This window comes from Melozone crissalis, unplaced genomic scaffold (genome assembly GCF_028551555.1).
Source record: "Melozone crissalis strain CALT ecotype California unplaced genomic scaffold, PUWL_Pcris_2 ptg000068l_1, whole genome shotgun sequence".
Taxonomy (NCBI): Eukaryota; Metazoa; Chordata; class Aves; order Passeriformes; family Passerellidae; genus Melozone; species Melozone crissalis.
In genome coordinates this window covers 7,653,101-7,673,772 of record NW_026535846.1, presented here as the reverse complement: position 1 = coordinate 7,673,772, position 20,672 = coordinate 7,653,101, and the positions used below count along the sequence as shown (strand labels likewise).

At 50.5% G+C, this 20,672-nt stretch overlaps 1 protein-coding gene across 7 annotated transcripts in view; it reads right to left on the bottom strand.

The window, feature by feature from the left end:
- The window catches only part of ZMYM3 (zinc finger MYM-type containing 3), a 32,293-nt gene that overhangs the window by 3,566 nt on the left and 8,055 nt on the right, over positions 1-20,672 (bottom strand). For 5 of the 7 annotated variants that reach the window (XM_054289869.1, XM_054289868.1, XM_054289865.1 and 2 more), the window contains exons 2-21: positions 17,752-18,642; positions 16,884-16,927; positions 16,411-16,483; positions 15,330-15,621; positions 14,723-14,900; positions 14,151-14,363; positions 13,405-13,555; positions 12,752-12,867; positions 9,736-9,822; positions 9,266-9,416; positions 8,512-8,684; positions 7,919-8,084; positions 4,203-4,261; positions 3,494-3,662; positions 2,791-2,906; positions 2,461-2,635; positions 1,760-1,906; positions 933-1,036; positions 360-528; positions 88-239 (exon numbers count right to left, since the gene is read on the bottom strand). In XM_054289869.1, the coding sequence (XP_054145844.1) occupies positions 88-239; positions 360-528; positions 933-1,036; positions 1,760-1,906; positions 2,461-2,635; positions 2,791-2,906; positions 3,494-3,662; positions 4,203-4,261; positions 7,919-8,084; positions 8,512-8,684; positions 9,266-9,416; positions 9,736-9,822; positions 12,752-12,867; positions 13,405-13,555; positions 14,151-14,363; positions 14,723-14,900; positions 15,330-15,621; positions 16,411-16,483; positions 16,884-16,927; positions 17,752-18,628 (3,612 nt within the window). In that variant the 5' untranslated portion in view covers positions 18,629-18,642. Of the gene's footprint in view, positions 1-87; positions 240-359; positions 529-932; positions 1,037-1,759; positions 1,907-2,460; positions 2,636-2,790; positions 2,907-3,493; positions 3,663-4,202; positions 4,262-7,918; positions 8,085-8,511; positions 8,685-9,265; positions 9,417-9,735; positions 9,823-12,751; positions 12,868-13,404; positions 13,556-14,150; positions 14,364-14,722; positions 14,901-15,329; positions 15,622-16,410; positions 16,484-16,883; positions 16,928-17,751; positions 18,643-19,617; positions 19,716-20,672 lie in introns of all 7 variants that reach the window. The other 2 variants (XM_054289866.1, XM_054289871.1) reach the window with 2 other exon arrangements.

Below are 20,672 nucleotides of genomic sequence, written 5' to 3'. Positions count from 1 at the left end.
CAGAAGGCAGAATGAAGGGTACAGGCTTCCCTCACCAGATTTGACCCCAGTCTGGCTGTAGAGGATGAGGGCACAGGCCCCCCTCACCTGCTGGATGCCAAGGCAGAGGTAATAGATGCTGTCTGGTTCATAGCGCTCCCCGTTGGGCCGCGTTATCTCCTTGACAAACTGTGCCAGGCCGTAGTTGAGCTCAGCTGCTGAGCAGGCTAAGATGTCTTCCTTGATCCTCATGGGCTTGGCTGCAGAGACAAGCACAGCAGCCTCAGACAACAGCCTACAAGGTCAGGAACACCTCAGCACCCCAAGGTGCAGCTTCTGGGAGGTTTCTGCCCCTGCACTGCATCAGACAAGGCACTTACGGCCGAAGCGTAGCTCCTCTCCCTTGCTGCTTTCTCCCCCTGCGTACTTGGCTTGTACCCAGGACTTCCAGGCATTCACACCATACGAGTAGTTGAGCACTGTACAGCTGGGCTGGCTGCTCATGGAGTCCCGGGAGCAGCTCTCAGAGAGCACCAGGCGCTTCTGCCCCTGCAGAGAGGTGTTAGTGAGACTGGGCACCCACCTGGCACAGGTGCAGGACTCCTGGCCACCCTCACACCTGCTGGCTGCCAGCTCCCTGCAGTGTGCCATGGCACCAGGCACCACTCTGCTGGCAGCCAAGCCAACAAAGCTCATTAATTACAAGGGTCACAGGCAAGAAAGAGACCAGCTAGCTGTCACACGATTTGTAGCATTCAAAGTTCCTCCGAAGTGACAAGCAAGTATTTTCATTCAAGGAGTGGCCTGCAGGCCAACCATGCCCTGAAAGGAGAGGGCACAACCTCCCCAGCACACCAAAGACTCTGGTACACTTCACCTCCTACAGCCCAGGTGGCAGCTCCCATGCCAAACCCAAAGGGCTTTAAGCAGGCAGTACCCAGAGAACTCCTCACCTTCCGCACAGCTCGAGGCAGATCCTGCTCTGTGGACACCTCATCTGGTCCCACCAGCCCACAGTCAAAGAGGAAATCCACACTGGGGTTGATGTCCAGAGGATCTGAAAGGAAACACAGGCAGAAGGGCTCAGCTGAGACTTCTCATCCTGCCCCCTGTGCTGGCCTGATTTTTACAGTAAAATGAAGAGGGAACACTTCACATCCTCTATCACTGCCTGGAATGAACTTTCAGCCACAGCCCAACAAAGGAAATAAGGCTCTGGCAGAGAATGCTAAAATTTCTCAGAATAACCAGAACCCCACATTTTTATCTCTGACAGTTTTTTGTTTATTTTTTAAAATTGAGAAACATTCCTCGTTCCCTGGTGTCAGGCCAGTACTGTGGACAGCCTGGCACAGGCAGCTCAATTCTGTTGTTTGCTGCATTGCTGTGCTCCTGCAAGTCCCTGCCTCTTCTTCCACTTTCTGTTAACAGACACTCAGCAATTCTGCCGTTCCTCAGGATGCCATGCCTTGTCCAGGTTTCTCATTTAGCTGGATCCTATGGAATCATCACTCATAAACACACTAGTACTGCTGCCCTGCTCTTTGTGCTGTTCAAATCAGCTTCTCATTCCCCCCCTCTCTGGGTCTTAAGTTCACAACAGGTAAGTTTAGTCTGGACAAACAAACACTCTTTCAGAAGTGGTGGTCTCCCCACCCCTGCTGCAAGCAGTCACCGCAGGGCTCTCACACCACGTCAGTCAGAGGGCACAGGGAGGTGAGAGCACACAGCTGAGGGCAGTGGGAACCCCCTCAGTAGCCCTGTGTGACCCAGCTCTTACTCTTAGGGAAGTCAGCCTCCAGGTCCTGGCCCGGCTCATCGAGGACATTTGCCATCTTGACAGCCATGGCCAACACATCGTCCCGTGCTGGTCCAAACAGATCACAGTCCTCCAGGAGGCCCTCTGCACTCTGGTTACTCACCAGGTCTGAAAGGAAAAAGTTCATCAGAAACGAAACTTTCTTGAAAATCTTTTGTCTGTTTTCCCTGTGATAACTGGAAAACGAAGTCAGGATCCCTGTGATCAGAGCAGCCCCACGACATCTGAGCTGTCCAGCTTTCCCTGGACAGAAAAACATTGGAAGGTTGTTGTCACCTCAGCCACAATCCCTATCACTGCCATTTATAGGAATGCAGCCCCCTAGGTAAAAAAACCTACAAGACCAGGGCTGCATGCAGCTACCTTTTGGCTGTAGCATGGAAGCTGCTTTAGGGAAGAATCTCTACAGCCACCTGAATAAACTGAGAGAGCTGCACCTGTGCCACAAGACTGGCACCCCCAAAAGGGACAGTGGCAGACACTGATCCCTGCTGCTCTTCCCTTCCGGTACCTCCTCAGTAGAAGTTAAGGACTTGGTCTTCCCTGCTTCCTCTCCAAAGGCTTTGGGAGAGCCACAATCCCAGCAGGTGCTTTAGCTCCAAGAGCTGGCAAACCCCCCTTGATCCCAGCTGTTGGACAGATCAAGCTATGGCAGAACCTACCACACAGGTCTGAGGAGGCTTTGTCCAGTTCCTCAGCCTCTGCAATCATCTCAGCCATGGCCAGGATGTCAGCCTCTAGGGGATTGGAGGGGATCTTCACCTTCAGTTCCTCAATGGTCTCCACAATCTTCTCTGTGCTCTCCAGTGTGGTGGGCAGGAACATTGGCACAGGCACCTGTGGACAGCAGCACACCAGGCAGAAAACTGACACTCAGTAGACTGACACAAAAGCAGAGGCAGGAGACGAGCATGAACAGAGAAGCAGGGAGACTTGAGCAAGGCAGGATCACAAGAGCAGGAGGACACGAGCAGGTGAAGCGTGTTGCTTACCGGGACAGGCATGGAGAAAGGCACAGGTACTTTCTGGCAGTACATATGCATAGGCACAGGCACGAAGATCGGGACGGGGATTGGCAACACAACCAGCTGGGGCTTCCAGTCAGCCTCTGACAAGAGCAAAAATACATCAGTGACCTTAATCCCTGAAGTTCCTCCACCCAGCTCTGCTGCATGCTGCCATGCCCCCAGCCATCCAGCACCACGGCCCTTCCAGCCACCAGCTCCTGGACTCAGGGGCAGAGCTGCAATAGCAGCAAGTCAAAGTCAGCAGCAAGAGAGGCTTGCCTTAGCCAGAAGTACAAATCCTGCTCTTACACAGCCCTGCTAAGAGGTCTAGTTGCCTTGCATATGCTGCAGACCACACAACAGGAACTAGAGTGGAACTGGTTTAGCAGACAGCCCTCAGACAAGCTAATGATCTCCAGAGGAACAGGAGCTGCCCCACAAGAGGCAGGATCATGCTACAGAGCTCTCTACACTTCTCCTTTTGCTGTGATGGAAATGGGCTCCCTGTCAACAGCCCTGCCATGTGTGCCCTCTACCCATGTGTGCCCAGAGACTTCTCAGCACGGTGCCCAACACCCAGCCTGCTCTGTGCAGCATTTCAGGCTGGATTCACAGCGTGGAGCAGGGACGTGCCACTTGCCTTTCCAAAATGCCCCTGTAATCCTACAGTTAAACCTTGCTTTCCTACCTGTCTGACATCCTTTGGACTTCATTTCAAGCTTGCAGGAGACACCCCGGTTCTGCATCAGGGGTTTACACATGGCAGCTTTGTTTTTCCGAGGGGTGGCTGGAACCAGAGGTGGGGCAGGAGGCGGCACAGCTGGAGAGGTTTGGGCTGAGGAGGCCTTTGCTGACAGCTGGGAAATGCAGAAAGCAGGAGGTTGGTGTCCACCTAAGGCAGCACGATCTCTTCCCTACTACAGGTGCAGATAGAATGACTCCCAAAGCACCTCCTGGAGCCTGGCAGTCCCTAACATGTGGACACTCCCATGGTCAGGCCATGATGAAGGACAGCCAAGCTGTTCCTGGCAGGCAGCAAGCCTGTGTACAGCCTCTGCTGTGCCAGGAGTCCAGCAGTGGTGGCTCCTGTCCCACAGGGTAGAGGGGAACAGTGGGACAGCAACTATACCCAGGGACAGGAAAGCACTGTGCAAAGAGAAGCCAGTGAAACAGTGTCAGAATGTTCATCATTGATTCCTGGGGAACAGTTATTCTTCCCCTTTGCAGGAGATATGTTGATGCTGCCTTCCTAGGAGTTCTTTTAATTTCCTGCTACCCAGACATCACAAAATGCATTGTTTTGTAAGAATGAAATCTCCCTGAGCAATGGCAGAAACTGTCCTGTCTTTGGGGACAGCCCCTTTGTTTTGCAAACTCCTACCACCAATGGGTCTTACCATGTTAGTTTCTGCCTTCTGTGTGGAAGGGACAGCTGGTTTTGGCTCTGAAGTCTGACCTGTAAGAGAAAGCAACAACTCTTAAGTTCAAGAGCTCCTGGGCCAACATGTCCCACTGCTGGGACTGGAGGTGCAAGCAGCCAGAGAGCAGGGACAGGCTCTCCGGAAACTGCCCCTGGCCACTCCAGGAACAGTTAATGTTTCCATAATCTCTAGCCCTAACACCTCAGAAGACACTACAACTCCAAAATCAAGTTATTCCCATGTGATTTTGTGTTCCCTTACAGTCCACCCCTTCCCCATGACAGCAGGTCAGGAGAAATCCCAGCCCCTTGTAGAGAGAGGAATCCAGGGCTCTAATCCCAGCTCTGCCTATTGGCTTGCTGTACCGAGCCATGGCCCCTCCCTGTGCCTCCATATCCCTGCAGCAAATATCTTGGCAAAGTGCTTCGAGATCCCGAGGAAGAAGGTGACAGAGCTAGCAGCAGCATTGTGAGAAATCCCAGAAAGCAGAGAGACAGCTTTGCCCAGCCCTAGGGATGCAGTCCATTCCCCTAAGGAAAGAGAGGATCACCTGCAGGTGAGAGGTGTGTGTGGCAGACACTGGTCTCAGGTGGTGACACCATCACCCTGCCCTGCATGAGAATCCAGCTCATGTGCTCTGCAGAAAACCTGCACCCACCTCAAAGGCTGGTGAGCTACCAGAGCACCTTCATCCCAGTCTCCAGTGATCCCTGGTTACCCATGTGACTGGCAGAAAGAATTGCCTTCCACTGGTGGGCCATGCATGAAGGAGACCCTGCAAGGACAGCAGCAGGTCCCAGCACCCAAAGGCAGTGGCAGGTCCATTCACAGCTCCTGTGCACAGACAGGTCCTTCAGGAAAGACCCAGATTCCTAAAGGTCCAACACAGGGACATTCACACTGTGAAGACTTCCTCTGAACCTGAGGAAGTGAAGGATAATTTTTGTACAATCTGAGGCCCATCAGGCTCCACTTGCTGACCACCACAGGGGGCAACAGATAAACCCCAGCTGGAGGAAGCTCCCTAATCTGCAGCTGAGCATTCAGCCACAGGATCTGCAGCAGTCTCAGGGGCCAAGAACTCACCCTGACAATCCAAAGTGGATGGGCAGCAGGTTCAGGTGGGAAACACCAATGGCCTGAATGAGGAAAGACAAGCTATGGCTTATGAGCAGAATTTCTGCTGCAGCAGAATCCAAAGCAAACACGATTGCCCCACTGGTCAATGATTTAGGACTAAAGAAAACAAGATTCTCCTGTCATATGCTATGTGTCCAGGCTTCCAGGAAAGTTGCAGCTTGTTCTTTTTCTCATCCCAACACCAACAAGGAGCTGTCAAGGCACTGCCTGCCACAACTGTGACTTCTACCCTCTCCAGCTGGACAGCCCAGTGCAGAGCCAGCTCCTTTGGAAGCCTTTTGGGCCCAGTTTTGAAGCAAAACTCCTCAGTTCCACACTACATGAACTGTTCCCAGCAAGGCAATGTCTGCTTGTATGATCAGCTACAAGAACTCTCACGATCACCAGATTGGTAGCAGCCACTGGATCCCAGGAATTAATGGATTTAGGCAATCACTGGCTGCAAGAGAGTAAGCAAGAATAAGCAGCTCTGCCCAAGATGAGCCTGAAATCCAGGTAGGCCCTTGCAAGCTGGCAACAAAGCTGTCAGATCCACAGGAGACCATGCAAAAGCTGGTCCTCCTAAAAATCTCCTGCACAGCACAGCTGGAAAGCTCTCTGTGTAAGTGAAACCTGGCTTCAGCATCTTTCCTTTGCAAACTCAGCAGTATCCCACAGTCCTGGGGCAAGGATGTCCACAGCAGTCCCACATCTGGCAGGGGACTGGTGTGCCAGAGCATACAGAGGGTCCAGTGCATCCACTAAGCACAGCAACTGCTGGGGCAGCCTGGAACTCGTGCTCAGCTGAGCACTCACAACTGATGACAGGCTTTTCCTTGGCTCCTTTTAGTCCTTACAGGTTGCATGGAGATGCAGCTGTGGCACAGTGAAGAGTGATGCCCCACATACCAAGCAGCAGAGTTCTGGGGGGCCTCCAGAGATGTGGTGGACGAGGCTTGAGACTCTCGTGGTTGGTGGTGGTGGTGAAGGTACTTCTCAGTCTTGTGGCCCATGGTTCCAAGGAGACAAGAGCTGAAAGTGTGAAACATCTTCCCTCTGCAGGCAGAGCTTGCCCACTGTGCCTGTCCAAAAGCTGTGGTACAGATCTCTCAAAAGCAACATGCTTTGACAGCAGAGGACAAATGGAACAGCATGGCTAAGGCTGTGCAATCACTTGGTGAGCTACAGGAACCAGCATGTCTTCCTCCCTTGGGAGCAGAGCGCTGTAAATCAAGCAGAATTCCCATGGGCACCCCTGTGCCAGCAGAAACCAACAGTTCCTTCTCCAGGTCACTCCAGTGTGCTGCTACTTGAGCTGTCACCTCACACAGCCTGTTATGGAGCGTGGCCCTTGGAAGGCACATTGGGCTTCCCCCAGCTGGGGGAACATGCTGCTTCTGGCAGGGCAGCTCTGCTTACTGTCTAAGCAGCAAGACATCCAGAGCTTTCCCTGTCCTATGATCAGTGCTCTACAGTCAGGGGAGGAGCCTCAAGAGTCTGGAGATGGAGGATGAGGTCTCTCATGAGAAGCTCCTTGTCTTGGTTTCCCCTCCTTGGCACACCCTAGCCAGGGTTTTACACATCATGAAATCCCAGGGAGGCCAGCAAAGCCCTGAACCTGTGATGCAGGTATGTGTTGAAGCTTGATGCACTGCAGCAAGTCCCACTGTAAGCTGCAAGCACTTTAACTCTATCCCCAGGTCACCCAGGAGATTGTGGCCTAAGAAAGACCAAGCAGAATGAGACTGCAGGTGTCCGAGGGCCAAGCGGTGTCTTGTCACTGTCACTAGGAGCACCTTCCATCCTGAGGGATCCCAAAGCACTTTGCAATCTTCCATAAGGAACTGGCTCGAGTTAATGACAGGAAATGGGGCAACAGGCAGTGAAAATCTCCTCTCCAGCTGGTTCTCCATGGATGCAGAATGGGGTTATCTGGGACACAGGGTTGGCAACTCCCCAAAGCTGCAGTGAACTTTGGGTAAGTGGTAGGACTCCAACCTAACATCGCAAGACACAGTGCCTCCAGCAGCTCAGCGCTCCCTCAAGACCGTTCTAGGTTCAGCTCTGGCTGAAGGAGAGCCCACCTACAGCATCACCAGCACCACTTCCTGCAGCACCCTTCTTTGTCCTTGAATGTTTCCCATCCAAGCACTGACCTGGCCCAATCCAGATTAGTTTATGAGATCTGAGAAGGTCACAGCTCGGAGGTGGTGTGAGGCTGCAGGTGGATTGTCATGCCAAACCACGCTGTCCCCTAACCCTGTAAATCGAGCTCTCCGCTGGCAACTTGAGGATGTTAAATCCCTGAGTATCCTCGCTAAGAGTGTGAGCTACAGGCAGCACGCTGGCACCGGCTCCTCCCGTCTGGGCCCTGTGTGTCATAGAACCATAGATGTTAGAGATGGAGAAGCCCATTAGGTCCCACTCCGTCCTTTCCCCCCCAGGGGCCAGTGCAGGATTGTTCCCTAGCGTCTCCTCCAGTCCCAGGCAGGCAGCTTCCACCCCCTGCTGTTGAGTCTTCCCTGTGTCTCTCAGACTGAGCTATGCAGGTTCCCTCCCTCCCTCCTACTCACTGTTCAGCAGGCTCTCGGGCCCCTTCTGCGTGTCCAGGTTGGGCTGGTTCTGTTGATTGTAAAATCGCAGCAGACACTGCTGGTTGCAGAAGTGTTTGATTTGCCCCCGCCAGTGGATGGTTTCCAGCAGCTTCCCCTGACGCTTGCAGGCATGGCACCGAGCTGCCTAAAGCCCGCATCAGCAGGAGAGAAACAACGAGTAACTAACCACACCCCCTCCGAGTGCAACACAACTCTCCAGTGAAAGGTGCACATCGCAAGGTGCAGTGAGCTTCCCCACAGCAGTGCCCTGCCAGTGCCAGCCGGGGACTCCAGCGGTGCGAACTTCTCCCAGCAGCACTGGCCGCGGATCCAGCACTGTGAGCTTCCTCAGGGCAGTGCTCTGTCTGGCAGGATCAGCTGGGGACTCCAGCTACGTGAGCTTCCCCGTAGCAGTGTCCCGTCATTGCCAGGCAGGACTCCAGCAGTGCCAGGTTCTCCGCAGCAGTGCCAGCCAGACTCCAGCAGTGTGAACTTCCTCAGTGCAATGCCCACTTATCTGGGTGCCGTGCCCACCACAGCACTTAGCACAAGCTGCCAGTGCCAATACTGACCTTGAAGTACCAGAGCAAGTATTTGCTTTTGCAGTCTTCACTACAGAAGTCCCAGGTGCTGCCCTCCAGCTGCTCGGTGACCGCCCGCTGGCAGGTCTGAGAACAGTAGGTGCAGGTGATGCAGCACAGGCCCAGGTTCTTGGTGAAATCCTGTTTGTAAAGAAGCACACACCCTGCGGAGAAACAATAGGAGTGAAACCTTCCCAGGATGAACTGGGGGCCTCCCTGACCCAAACATGACCAGAATCCAGGTCTGCGGAGACAACAGAGCACACGCAACACACTGTAGGGAACAATCCAGCACTGGCCCCTAGGGCTGGGATAAGATGGGACCTCACGGGGACTTGCCATCTCTCACCTCCATGCTTCTAGGAAGAGTCTGACTCCAACCTCCTGTGTGCAGGAACCCAGCAGGCAGGGCAAGGCCAGGTCAGGCCAGCCCAGACGCAAGAGCGTAGAAGTGCATGATGACAGGAGGAGCGGAGCTGCCACCTGCTGTCTCCCCAGCCCCCAGAGAGAGAAAAGCTGTGAGAAGGCCCTCCCCAAGGACACAATGAACGGTAAAGATCTTGCCCTAGGGCCTGGCTGGACAGCAAGCCATCCCCACAACAGTCCTCCCTTCACTTCATGGCAAGGCTCTTGCCCCAGGGCCTGGCTAAGACAATCTCCCCTCTGTTCCTCTCCATGCTCTCTTCTCCTCCCCCAGCATGGGCTGGCATGGGGGCTCTGCCTCTCCCATGCCTTCCCCAAGTACCTTCGCTGCAGAAGTTCTTCTCCACTCCAGAGAAACGGATCTTCTCATGCAGCAGCTTCTCCTGCTTGCAGTGCTCACACTGAGACACCACCCCACGCAGCCGCTTGAAATCCTCGCAGCAGTCCTTGCAGCAGAACTGATACACCTTGTCCTGCCAAGAGACCACAGCCAGGTCAGCCAGCCTGGCAGCAGGTTCCCACACTTCTCAGGGAAGCAAGAGAAAGACTACAGGGCTGAGTTAAGTCCTCAGCTCTCCTGGCACAGGATTTGGCAGGAGTGGTCTCCTGCTGCCCTTCTGACATCCCGCTGATCAGGAGTGCAGCACTCAGTCTCCAGGCACATCTCTGCAGCTAAGGCATTCAGAGGACTGGCAGAGGAGGAGCTCTGCTTACAGCAGGGAGAGGAAGTACCCCAGAGGTTCTCAGCAGTGTTGGCCTACACCTCAACATCCCCCCAGGTGAAATCCTCACCTGCCAGTCCAGGATCTCCGGCTTCCCGCTGAACAGATTGTGACAGTAATGGCAGTTGAGGTGGATCCCACCTTCAGGGCTGGTGCGCTGCAGGAGACAGAGACAGCTCATGGGGAGAGGGCAGCAGGCACCTGCTCACACTGCCACCACTGCCACCTCCTCCAGGGCCTGCAGCCTGCCTGGCCCCTCGCACCTGCTGCCACTGTGGGGACTCGCTCAGTCCATCTCATCATGTCCCAAGCTCCTGGACAGATGATTCCTGAGAGCAATTTCACTTTGCTTCCAGTGTGCTGGGTCCAGCTCTCCTCAGGAAGGCAAGCTTGCAAGCTTGCCATGCCACTGGATTTAAAAACTTAAATGATGAGGGCTCTGCTACCTCTTCTGAGGATTTCTCTAAAAGTTCTTGAAGCAGAGGTGCCTGATTTCTATTTTCAAGATAATGCAATTTAAGAATTCAAGCAGCCTCTCATCCCATTTTCTGCTAGATTAATCTGCTAGATTAAACAGCATTTGGTGTCCTGTCCACAATGCATTTAGTATTTGGTGTCTTATCCACAAGGATATATTTATTAATAAAGTAATTCCTGGTTTTCTTTCTGATAACCTCAGATAAGACATTCTGCAAGTGCCTCAGTACAAGCATTTTCCAAGCCCAAATTTAATTTTTGGGCTTTTCTTCAGAATACTTTCAATTTCTCTTCAGCATTGAAATGGACAGTGGAGAACATCCTTCCTATATGTGCATCATTCTAGGCAGCTCTTTTGCTCCCTGGCCTTCAAACATTAACTCTGTGTTTGCCTGCTTGTACTTGCAATAAATTAATCCTTCCCTGTGTGGATGTAAATTGAGATGCTCATACTGAATAGTTTACCTGCTGTAATTCCATGGCCTTTTCAAAATCCTTATTTTCAAGGATTTCCACACTACCTGAGCAAAGCTGACAGAGGATCTTGTACTGAAACTGCATTTAAGCACACATTAGGAGGAAACAGTCAATCAATCCAATTGCTTTGCTTTCCATGACTACCCTGAATGCAGCATGGGCTAACACCTCACCAGTTTTTGTTTCATCTGCTAAATTTCATCATGCTTACTTTGACTTTACTGACAAATGATCAGTGAAGATGTTGAAGTCTTTGGACTTAACGCTGATCCCCAAGAAGCCATTTTGAAACATTCTCTCCAGTGTTTTTTCTTTGACAAGTGTGTTCTGAGATCTGCCAGCAACACATTTCCTAACCCAGGTGATGCATGGGTTTACTTATATGTTTACAATGCTGATTTTATATGGTAATAATTCAAGTTAGATGAATCAATGAAGTCCCAGTTGGGAAAATTTGCAACCATTTCTAAAATGGGTAGAAAGAAGGACCCTGGAAACAACTGAACTGTGCAGTGCCTGTGAAGATCATGGAACAGATCCTTCTAGAAGCTGTGCTGAGGCACATGGAGCACATGAGGTGCCAACACAGCCAGCACAGGGCACCAAGGGCACTCCTGCCTGACCAACCTAGTTGTCTCCTCAATAGAGGGAGAGGATTCTGTCCCTCTGCTCCACCCTGGTCAGACCCCACCTGCAGTGCTGCCTCCAGCTCTGGGCTCCCCAGCACAGGAAGGACATGGAGGTGGTGGAGCGAGTCCAGAGGAGGGCCATAAAAATGACCAGAGCTTTGGAAGAGTTCTCCTGTCAAGAAAGACTGAGAGTTGAGATTATTCAGCTTGGAGAAGGCTCTGGGGACACCTTATTGTGGCCTTTTAATACTTAAAAGGGGGCTTGTAAGCAAGATGGGGATACACAATTTAGCAGGGCCCGCTGCAATAGGACAAGGGCTAATAGTTTTAACCTAAAAGAGAGCATATTGAGATTATCTATTTTTTTTTTTTTTTTTACAACGTGGGTGGTGAAACACTGGCACAGGTAGGTGCCCTGACCCTGGAAATATTCAAGATCAGATTGGACAGAGCTCTGAGCAACCTGATCTAATTGAAGACGTCCCTGCTCGCTGCAGGGGAGGCTGGCCCAGATGACATCTACAGGTCCCTTTCAACCCAAACTGTTCTATGATTCTAGTTTTATGAAGTCTACAACACTAAAAGCTTTAGAGCTACACTATTCACACTGTTTGTGACCTTAGTGAAGGATTACAATCAAGGATTTATTAAAAAAAACCAACCAAACAAACAAACAAACAGAAAGAAACAAAAAGAAACCCACCAAAAAACCCCAAACAACCAAATGTCTCCACCACTCCCACCAAAAAAAAAAAAAAAAAACAGCCCCAAACAAATCAAATCTGAAAATGAAATGCTGCAACTGCTGGTAGCTAACTCTTACCTCTAGATTTTCTACGTTTTCTCAGTTGCCCAAGACATGTCCTGGCCTGAGTTTCTCAGGTCTTCCTGGCTGTTACTTTGTTCTTTGACAACTGTACAAAACTAATATTCTTGAAATTGCCTATGAATACCACAGACATCTCATGTTTGCTGAAACTTAACATCAGAAGATTAAAAATCACCAGTCAAGCCTTTGAGGATTATTAAATAAGAGGTATCCAGGCCTGCTACTTGTAAATTTTTAGATAATACATCCTGAAGACTTATGTTTCTCAGTGACACCTGGCTGAGAGGGCAGCTCTGCTCTTTCCACCCAGCTATCAGGTGTGCACTTGTGCTTTGCTGGCTTACTTTTGCACTTGCTTGTGCTCTCCTAAGGCCACTCTACCTCAAACAGCACAGCTCTGCACTGCCCTCCTGCTGGGCATAACCTGATAGACAGGAGTGAATTGCAGCCCTGATAGAGAGGAGTGAATTGCAGCCCACCTTATCCAATGGAGGGTGGGGGAGACAGGGCCAAGACTGGGATTGGAGCAATCACAGTCACTGCAACTCCTGGGCTTCAGAAGAGACTTTCTTAGGAGCCCTCCCTGAGGAGCTCAAGGAAGGTGGAGCCTCTGTTTAGTGTGAAAGGAGGCATGAGCTTCATGGCCCAGCCCAGCATGAAGGATATTTCAGTACCTGGAATTTGGTCCAGCAGCTGGGGCTGCAGAACTGGTAGACAACCCGGTCTGTCTTGTTGTAATAGCAGGGTTCAGATAAACTCTTTCTGCAGAAGCTGCAGGGTCTAGGGGGACCTGAAGAAACAGACAGGAATTGGTGAGGGCAGCAGCACAGGATGTGGGACTGGATTCTGAGGAGGGCATGCAAGTTACTCACTCATCCTCAGTCTGTCAAGCTATTACCAAAAAGCAAGGGACAAGAACAGCAGGAAACTAAGAGCATCAGATTCTACTAGGACAGAAATGTTAAACAGATGGAGAGCAGAGTGGTTCACAGAAGTGACCCTGGCTCTGTAGGAATTTGGACAAAACTGGCTGCAACACTTGTCCCACTCCTGGACACCCCAGTACACCATGTAAAGGGCAGGGCAATGCCAGCACAATCCAGCACTACACCTGCTCCCTGAATTCATTCTCAAGAACAGCAATGCACACTACCCTCTATTAAGATGTCTACATGCTGCAAGGTTCCTCCCTCTGCACTTCCACTTGTCTCACTGGACTCTTCCCCCAGGCTCTTACATCTTTTCAGTCCCATCCACAAGCAACAAACAATACCAAGGAAGGAGTTAAGTGGAGAGGTGATGATTCCCTCTACACAGGTGCTCTTACCAACTAAGCCTGACTGCTTCACTTTGTGGGAGGTAGTGCAGCAAATGGAGCAGAACAGGCCCATCTTGCCACTGCGATCCACGTTGGGCAGCATGTCAAAGTTCTTGCACAGTGTCTTGCACCACATGCAGGGATAGACCCGAGTGTTCTTCTGCAAACACAGAGAGAACAGAGCTTCCAGGAGACCATCACAGCTGGCAAGGCCCAGCTACCACATCCCACCCCACTGCTGAATCCACTACAGGACTACTCTCCTGCAGTGACCACCTGATGCCAGGGATAGGCTCATAGTCTGCAGATTCAGGTGGCAGTAGTAAAAAAAGCTGCCTTTGGCTCTTCAACTTCTCATTTCAAGGGTGGCCCAGCAGGAATACAAAGTTTGGCCATCCCTTCCAAGACAGTTAAGGGAAGACTGCTCAGGTAACAGAGGAACATACCCAGCCCAGCTTTAGGGAGACATCCAGAAGCCAGTCCATGCTAACTGCATATACCAATGTCACTCTACCATCAGTTCATGGACTTTCAGACCCATGCTTGGGTCCATGGTGGGCCCCATGCAGATAAAATAAATTCTGTTTGCCTGCTTCAGAGTTTCCCCACAGCAATCTTTTCACTGCTTTGTCAGCAATCAAAGACCAAGGGGATTCCAGTCACCTGCTATTTAATAAAATCCCCTGTGCCACACCAAGCAAAGTTGCTGTGTGCCCACAGAGAACCTCCCACCCCAGGCAGCTGCCCCCACCCACCTTCTTGTAACTGTTGAGACACGCAGAGTTGCAAAAGCGTTTTTGCTGGCCTTCATGGAAGAGGTACTCCAGGGGCAAGCCCTTGTTGTAGATATAAAGTCCACAGTAGTCACAGCAGTTCGTTTTCAGCCCCTTGGTGGCTCGGAACTTGGTGAAGCAGGCGTCGCTACAGATGCGGTGAACCACATTCCCATTGCTGACCTCATGCTGGATCTGCAGAGACATCACTGCTGTCACTCCCAAACCACCACAGGCCTCCTTCCAGGGCAGCTGTACCACTACAAGCACAACCCTTGGGATAACAGGCACTAAAACTCTGGGAATTGCCATACTGGAAGCTGGTGTGGACTTGAGGTAGCTCCCTTGCCAAAAGTCAGAGGAGCAACTGGGAGAGCAGGTGGCAGGAAGCAGTGAGCCTCAGGCAAGGAAAAGCTTGAGAGTGAGCCTAAGCCAGCTCCTGAGGCCTCACACCACAGGGAAACCTGGCAAATGCCCTGGTCTTGACCAAAACTAAGTGCTGTGAGTCCTAAGCACTTCGTCGAGGACATGGGAAGGACAAGGGATTTGTTTACCTCGCCAGGTTTGTGGCAAACACTGCAGCGGCTGGTGTCCGAGGCATCTGCAGACTGAGGTGCTGGTCTGTGCTGCTGGGCCTCGTAGAGGGAAAGGCAGACAGAGGTGCAGAACTCATGGAAAGAGCCACCTGAACCAATCTGGGCAACCACAGAGTCCTTGGTGTTCCAGATCTCCCTGGGGATCAGGAGGGGATGCGTTAGTGCAGGGACGTGTGTGTCCTGCCACAAAGGGATAGGATGGCTCACTGCAATGTACAGGACTTTCTGGTGTCCCAAAAAGTTGGCAAGAACTGTCTCACAGCAGCTTCTGTCCTGGCCCAGGGGAGAGGTGTTTGAAGACAGAGCATGCAGGAGGTTGTTTTGAGGGGAGGCTGGAATATGGGGCTCTAAGTCTGGGGACAGGCAGGGAAAGCAAGAATGTGAAGGGGGTGTAGGGAGCATGGGGCAGGCAGCGTGTGAAAGAATACACAGGGCAGCAGCTGGCAGCGGGCAGGAGTGATGTGGCTGAACGAGGGCCATAGGAAGGGGACTGGCAGGAGAGCAGTGGAGCATTTGAGTGGGCCACAAGCACGGGAGCACTGAGGACGGGGGAACGAACACACACTTTTTGCAGAAGGTGCATATCTTCTTGCCAGGCGGTTTTTTTGAGAAGGTGGTGAGACAGGAGCTGGAGCAGAAGAGCTGAGGAAGGCCTTTTCTCTGGTAGGCAGTCTGGCCCTTCTGCAGCGGGGTCCGGCAGTTGGCACACGTCATCTTGGTGAAGGAGGAGCGGGCGGCGCGCTGCGCCATCTGAGCGCGCAGCGACATCCGCGTGGAGCGCCGCGTCCGGAACGGGACGAAATCCTCATCGTTGGGATCATCCACCATCGCATCAGAGTCCTCATCAGACACTGGAACTGCAGAGCAGCACAGGAAGATCAGAAACCCCTCGTTAGGAAGTGAGAAACTCTGCCGTGAGACACACGCTGGGATTTTCTGAGTCACCTTTCTAGAGTCCCTCTATGTACTTTGTTCCTGTCTGGGTGGAATGATAAAGGGATCCTTAAAAGAAATTCTGTTGTAACTGGAGATGAATCAAGAGGTGTTTAAACAAACCAGGCTTAAATACAATTCCTGTCTAGGAAGTCATGATACACCAAGGTTGAGCAGAAGCCTGAAGTGTGAACATCTACCCTGTAAGAACTGTTAGACTGGAAAGGGAATGTGTTAATCACCAGATTCTAGCACAGGCAGGCAATAAAGGAGCAACACACAAATACTAGGGAATGGCAGGGTGACATTCAGTATCTCAAAGAACAGACACTTCACTCCAGGAAAATCTCCAAAATACAACCTTTCTCAGCCTGCTCTCATGGAGAGAATGGAAGAAAGTTCCTGGGTGAGGAGATGGAAAATGGATTTCCTGGGAACTCTCCCCCAGTCTCATCCTGTAACTTAGTGCTTGGTGCCCACACACCACTGTAAAAATACTACAACACTCCCTGTTTTGACCTAAGTGCCCTGAGAAAGCAAGGCAAGTACCCCAGGATGGAGACTTGTGGACCTGTCTTGTGTAGAAGGGAAGCCTGCACGGAAGTTCCAGAGTTCCCACTGTACTCACACCATGAACTACCTGCCCACAATGGATCTGGACCATTCTCTCTGCTTTGGTCTCTCTGGACCATTCTCTCTCCCCAGTTACTCACTGCTCTCTGAGGAGTTCACAGTCTCAGGCCTGACAGTTTCTGATCTTCTGGGTCGTTCACTTCTTTTCTGCTCCTAGAAGACATTCAGAAAATAGTTAGGCTAACTAGCAGCTAGGGCAACCAGAGATAAATATCCCAGATTATGGTGAAGTTCCAACTTCTGGGATTTGGTTTCCCAATACCTAGGCTGAAAATGGATAAAACTCCATGGATACCTGATCAGAGCAGGCAAGACAGAGGAGAGAGGAGAGTAGGCTTATGAGAATGACATTTCAGCTGAGGGCAGCAGGGACACACTGAAGCCACATTACAGCATAGTGACAGTGCACAGGGATCGTTCTGTCACAGGAGTCATGCAAACTCCTTTCCAGAGGGCTGATGAGACAGCCAGTGTCCCTCACAGAGTCAGTCTGACAACAGCCAGCCCCACTCTGTGCTCCTGCACCACACATACTTGACTGCAAGCTCCTCACCTTCTCAGCCGGCAGCTCGCTTCCCTTCCCAGACAGGCTTTCTCCTGGAACAGAAGCACAGAACAAACTTGCATCTAACATCTTGCTTTTTTACAATAGAAGAGCACATGTGTTCTCCAAATGCAGCCACCCTTTGGGTCAGTCAGCACATGAAGCCCCAGCCTGTCCTGGCTACCAAGTACAGTTCTGGTGGTGGAAGGTTCCTAAACCCACCAGCTGTAGTTGCAGATCCAAACACACAGATTGGGAGGAGCCCTGTGAGGGGGAGACCGCCCTGCATGGGGGAGGCAGGCTGGGTGGGCTGCTTTTGACCAGACTGAGCATCTCCTGGGGATGGCCAGCCTGGGCAGAGGAACTTTGCCTATTGGAAACAGCTGGTGCTGACCCTCAGTTCCAGCAAAGACTCCAGCAATGGAGAGCGTGCGCTCTCTGAGCTGCAAACTCAAAGAGCACAAAGCCCCCTTGGTGACATTCAGTACAGTGCTACTTGCACACAGTGCCATCTTAGACCATCACTGTCTCATTCTTGGCTACTGTCTACAATTGTTAACAGTTATTGGAGGAGTTGAGATGTTTCAAATAAAAAAAGCTGTGGCTGATGTGCAGCCATAGCTTTACTGGGGAAGCTCCTTGCTTCCACAATCACCAAAAATCAATTAAAGCCATGAAAGCCAGAGCAGGAGCTTGTGCATACCAGAACATTATTCCCTTTACACAAGAGGCTTTGCCCAAATCTAGACCATCAGAAGGGTTGGCTATTTCCATAGCAGGGGATGAGCTGGAGTGCAGAGCAGACTCCAGCTTCAGCAATGTTTAGCTGGATGACTTGAGCAAAAGGAAGCCAGGTTCTGCTGAGCCAACAACTTACCTGCTGGTGGTAAGGCTTCCTGTGCTTTGAGTGCACTGTTTCCTTTAAGTGAGTTCTTCCCATTATCATCCCCTTCCTCTGCCCGGTTTTTCTCCACAGGCTCAGGGGGCAAAGCTGCAGTTCTGTTGTCTGGGCTCAGCTGCACCTCTGCTTCCCCTGCCAGCCCTTCCCTCTGCAAGGGTGAGCTTTTCCTTGGTGCCTTCAACTTCATTTTCTTTGTTTGTTTCAGACTGATTTGGGGTGGGGGCACTGCGGGACTTGAGGACTGTGCTGTGGTTTCTTCCTTGGCTGGGGCACTGCTGAGGTCCCTGGAGTCAGGGACAGGTTGTTGGGGTGATTTAGGGGCATTGTCACCAGACAGTGCAGGAATAGCAGCAGCACCATCTTCCTTTATATCCCCAGAACAATTTTTTGGTGCATCCTCCCCTTCTTTCCCTGTTTCTGGACCAACAGCTTCTCTAGACAGGGCAGAGGAGTCTGCTGGTCCACCCTCCACGTCCTGGGAAGGTTGTTCCTTACACAGCCCATCCAGACCCTCTGCTTTATCCACCAAGTCAGAGGTTTTACCCAAATCATCCCTGACACCAGGTTTCTCCAGCACATCCAAGACACCAGGTTTATCTAGAACACAGTCATTTGATTTATTTAGATCAGGCACGTTGTCTGCTTTCACTACAAGGTCCAAGTCCTCATCTGCAGTCATCTGCTTGGATTGATCCCAGTCAGGGGGCTGAAGAACTGAAACTTCCTGGGTAGAAGCTGTCTGGGAGCCCAGGAGATCTTCACCAAACTCCATGTCAGCAGGGAGATCACCAATGAGGGGTTTGTCAGGCAAGGACAGGGGGTCCAGAGATCCTGAAAATTCACTGGAATCCATTTAGAAGATGGCAACTGGAAATGAGAGAGAGACTTGCAAGTTAATGAAAAGCAGTCTAACACAGAACATGAACTGTGCACTCTTCTGAACACTGCTGGAGTAAACCTAGGCCCAGGAATGCTGCCAGGCCATAACCAGGACATCAGACACCAGCAGGTGAATCACCTCTGCTTGTGGGTACAAAGGGTACAAAAGTCAGCAACAGGATGCAGTAGTTTGGTATTACAGACCTTTGAGAACTCTACAGCCCTCACACATCTCACCACAGCACAGCAAAGTAACTTGCTTATGCTAAATGACACACTGGGGTATCAGAGCACCAATTCAGGAGGCTCCACACCAATGTTCTATGGTAATATCCCCAGCCCTGCCTTCTTCTCCATCCAAATAATCTGGTCTGTCCTCTCTCCTGATCTGTTCTTATGGAGCTAACACATTTTTAATTTTTAAAATACCTTTTTTCTCTTAAACATAGAGGTAGAAGCCTGACGTGTGAGTCTTTCAAGCCCTGAAGTGTGAGTCTTAACAAGACACAGGATGACAACAGGCATTAATCTTGTCAGAGGACAGATATGAACAATGTTACAGTATAACTACAGCCACTGCATAGCCCCAAAATTACATAGGCTAATATTCAGACATGGAACAACTGGAAAACTTAAGTTAGAACTAGGAGGAGTTCTGGAGGGTGACAAGAAGAAAGGTGGTAAAGCTCTGATGTTAAAAGCAGTCATAAGAAGAACAAGTAGCAAGATAGACACAAGCAGGCAATGCAGTCAGGAAAAAAGATCAGTGTGACTTTGCAGGGCACCAACAGTGACTTGAACAGGAAGGTGTGATGCAGACTGCCAACCTCAGAGGCAAAGTTACAGCCCAGCTCCTCATGGCTGACATCATCATAAGACAGAAAGGTCAACACTTAGAGATGAGGCAAGTAATATGGTCTAAAACTGAATTATACCCCCACAAGGAGATAATGGTTGACAAACCTGAAGAGGGAAAGAGAGAAAGAGCTGGAGTCTGCAAGTGAGAAGGCAGTGCAAGACTTGAAATAACATCATGTCCCCAAACAGGCTCTCAGTAGGCACTACAAAAAAGGCACTAGAATCAAATGATGTGGCAACAACCTAGCCCTTCCTATCAGAGTAATTCCAATTCTAAATTTAGCACTGTTTTAAGCCCTGAATGAAAAAAACATAGTACTTTTGTTTATTTGGGCTTACAGTGGGCATAACTCATCTCTATCAATGAAGCAGGAAGCCTGATTTAATTTCACTGATGATGGCTGTTTAACTCTTTTTTTCATATCCTTCCCTCTGAACGGACAAGCAAAATTTCACTCACAAATGGTTTGCTCAGAAATAAACAGAACATACTTGGACAGAGAAGGTACCCAGCCTCTAAAACTTAGACAAGCAGGAATTTAAGGGAATCATACCCAACAACTGGATTTCAAAGCCACCACCTCTTTATTTTATCTAAATACACAGTAATGTTTTCTGTTTCCTGGTGGTAGATAAAGCACTGTTCACACAATCCCAATCAGAAACTAAAGCAAATGTAATCTTTAGAAATACTTAGCAAGTTTCACACCCAAAGATTTTGGTGTTTCTGTTCACTTTTAGTTACAAGATGAGACAGAACTTTTAGAATAAGCCAATTCCAGAGCAATGCAGGATCTAATACATGTTTTAGGTTGGCTGACAAAAATAAGAAAAAAGTGAAATAGAAACAAAGATATCTGAAAGAAAGGTCGTAAGGGTTTGAAGATGAGAACCCTTCCAAGATGATAAACAAGATGCTGTTCAGAATATGAGCAATGTCTCCTGCTCAAAGACATTCCCCACCCAGTTTCACAAACAGCAGACCCTACAATAATAAGAAAAAAACCTCAAAGCATCCAGATGAAGAAGGAAAATTTATTTATAGGTATACTTAACAGAGCTAACATACCCCTCAGAATGACCTCAGACACTTTGCACACGTTTGCAATGAACCATTAAGGTCCTAAAGTAATTCCCACTTTCAGCTGCCTAGTCTTTGC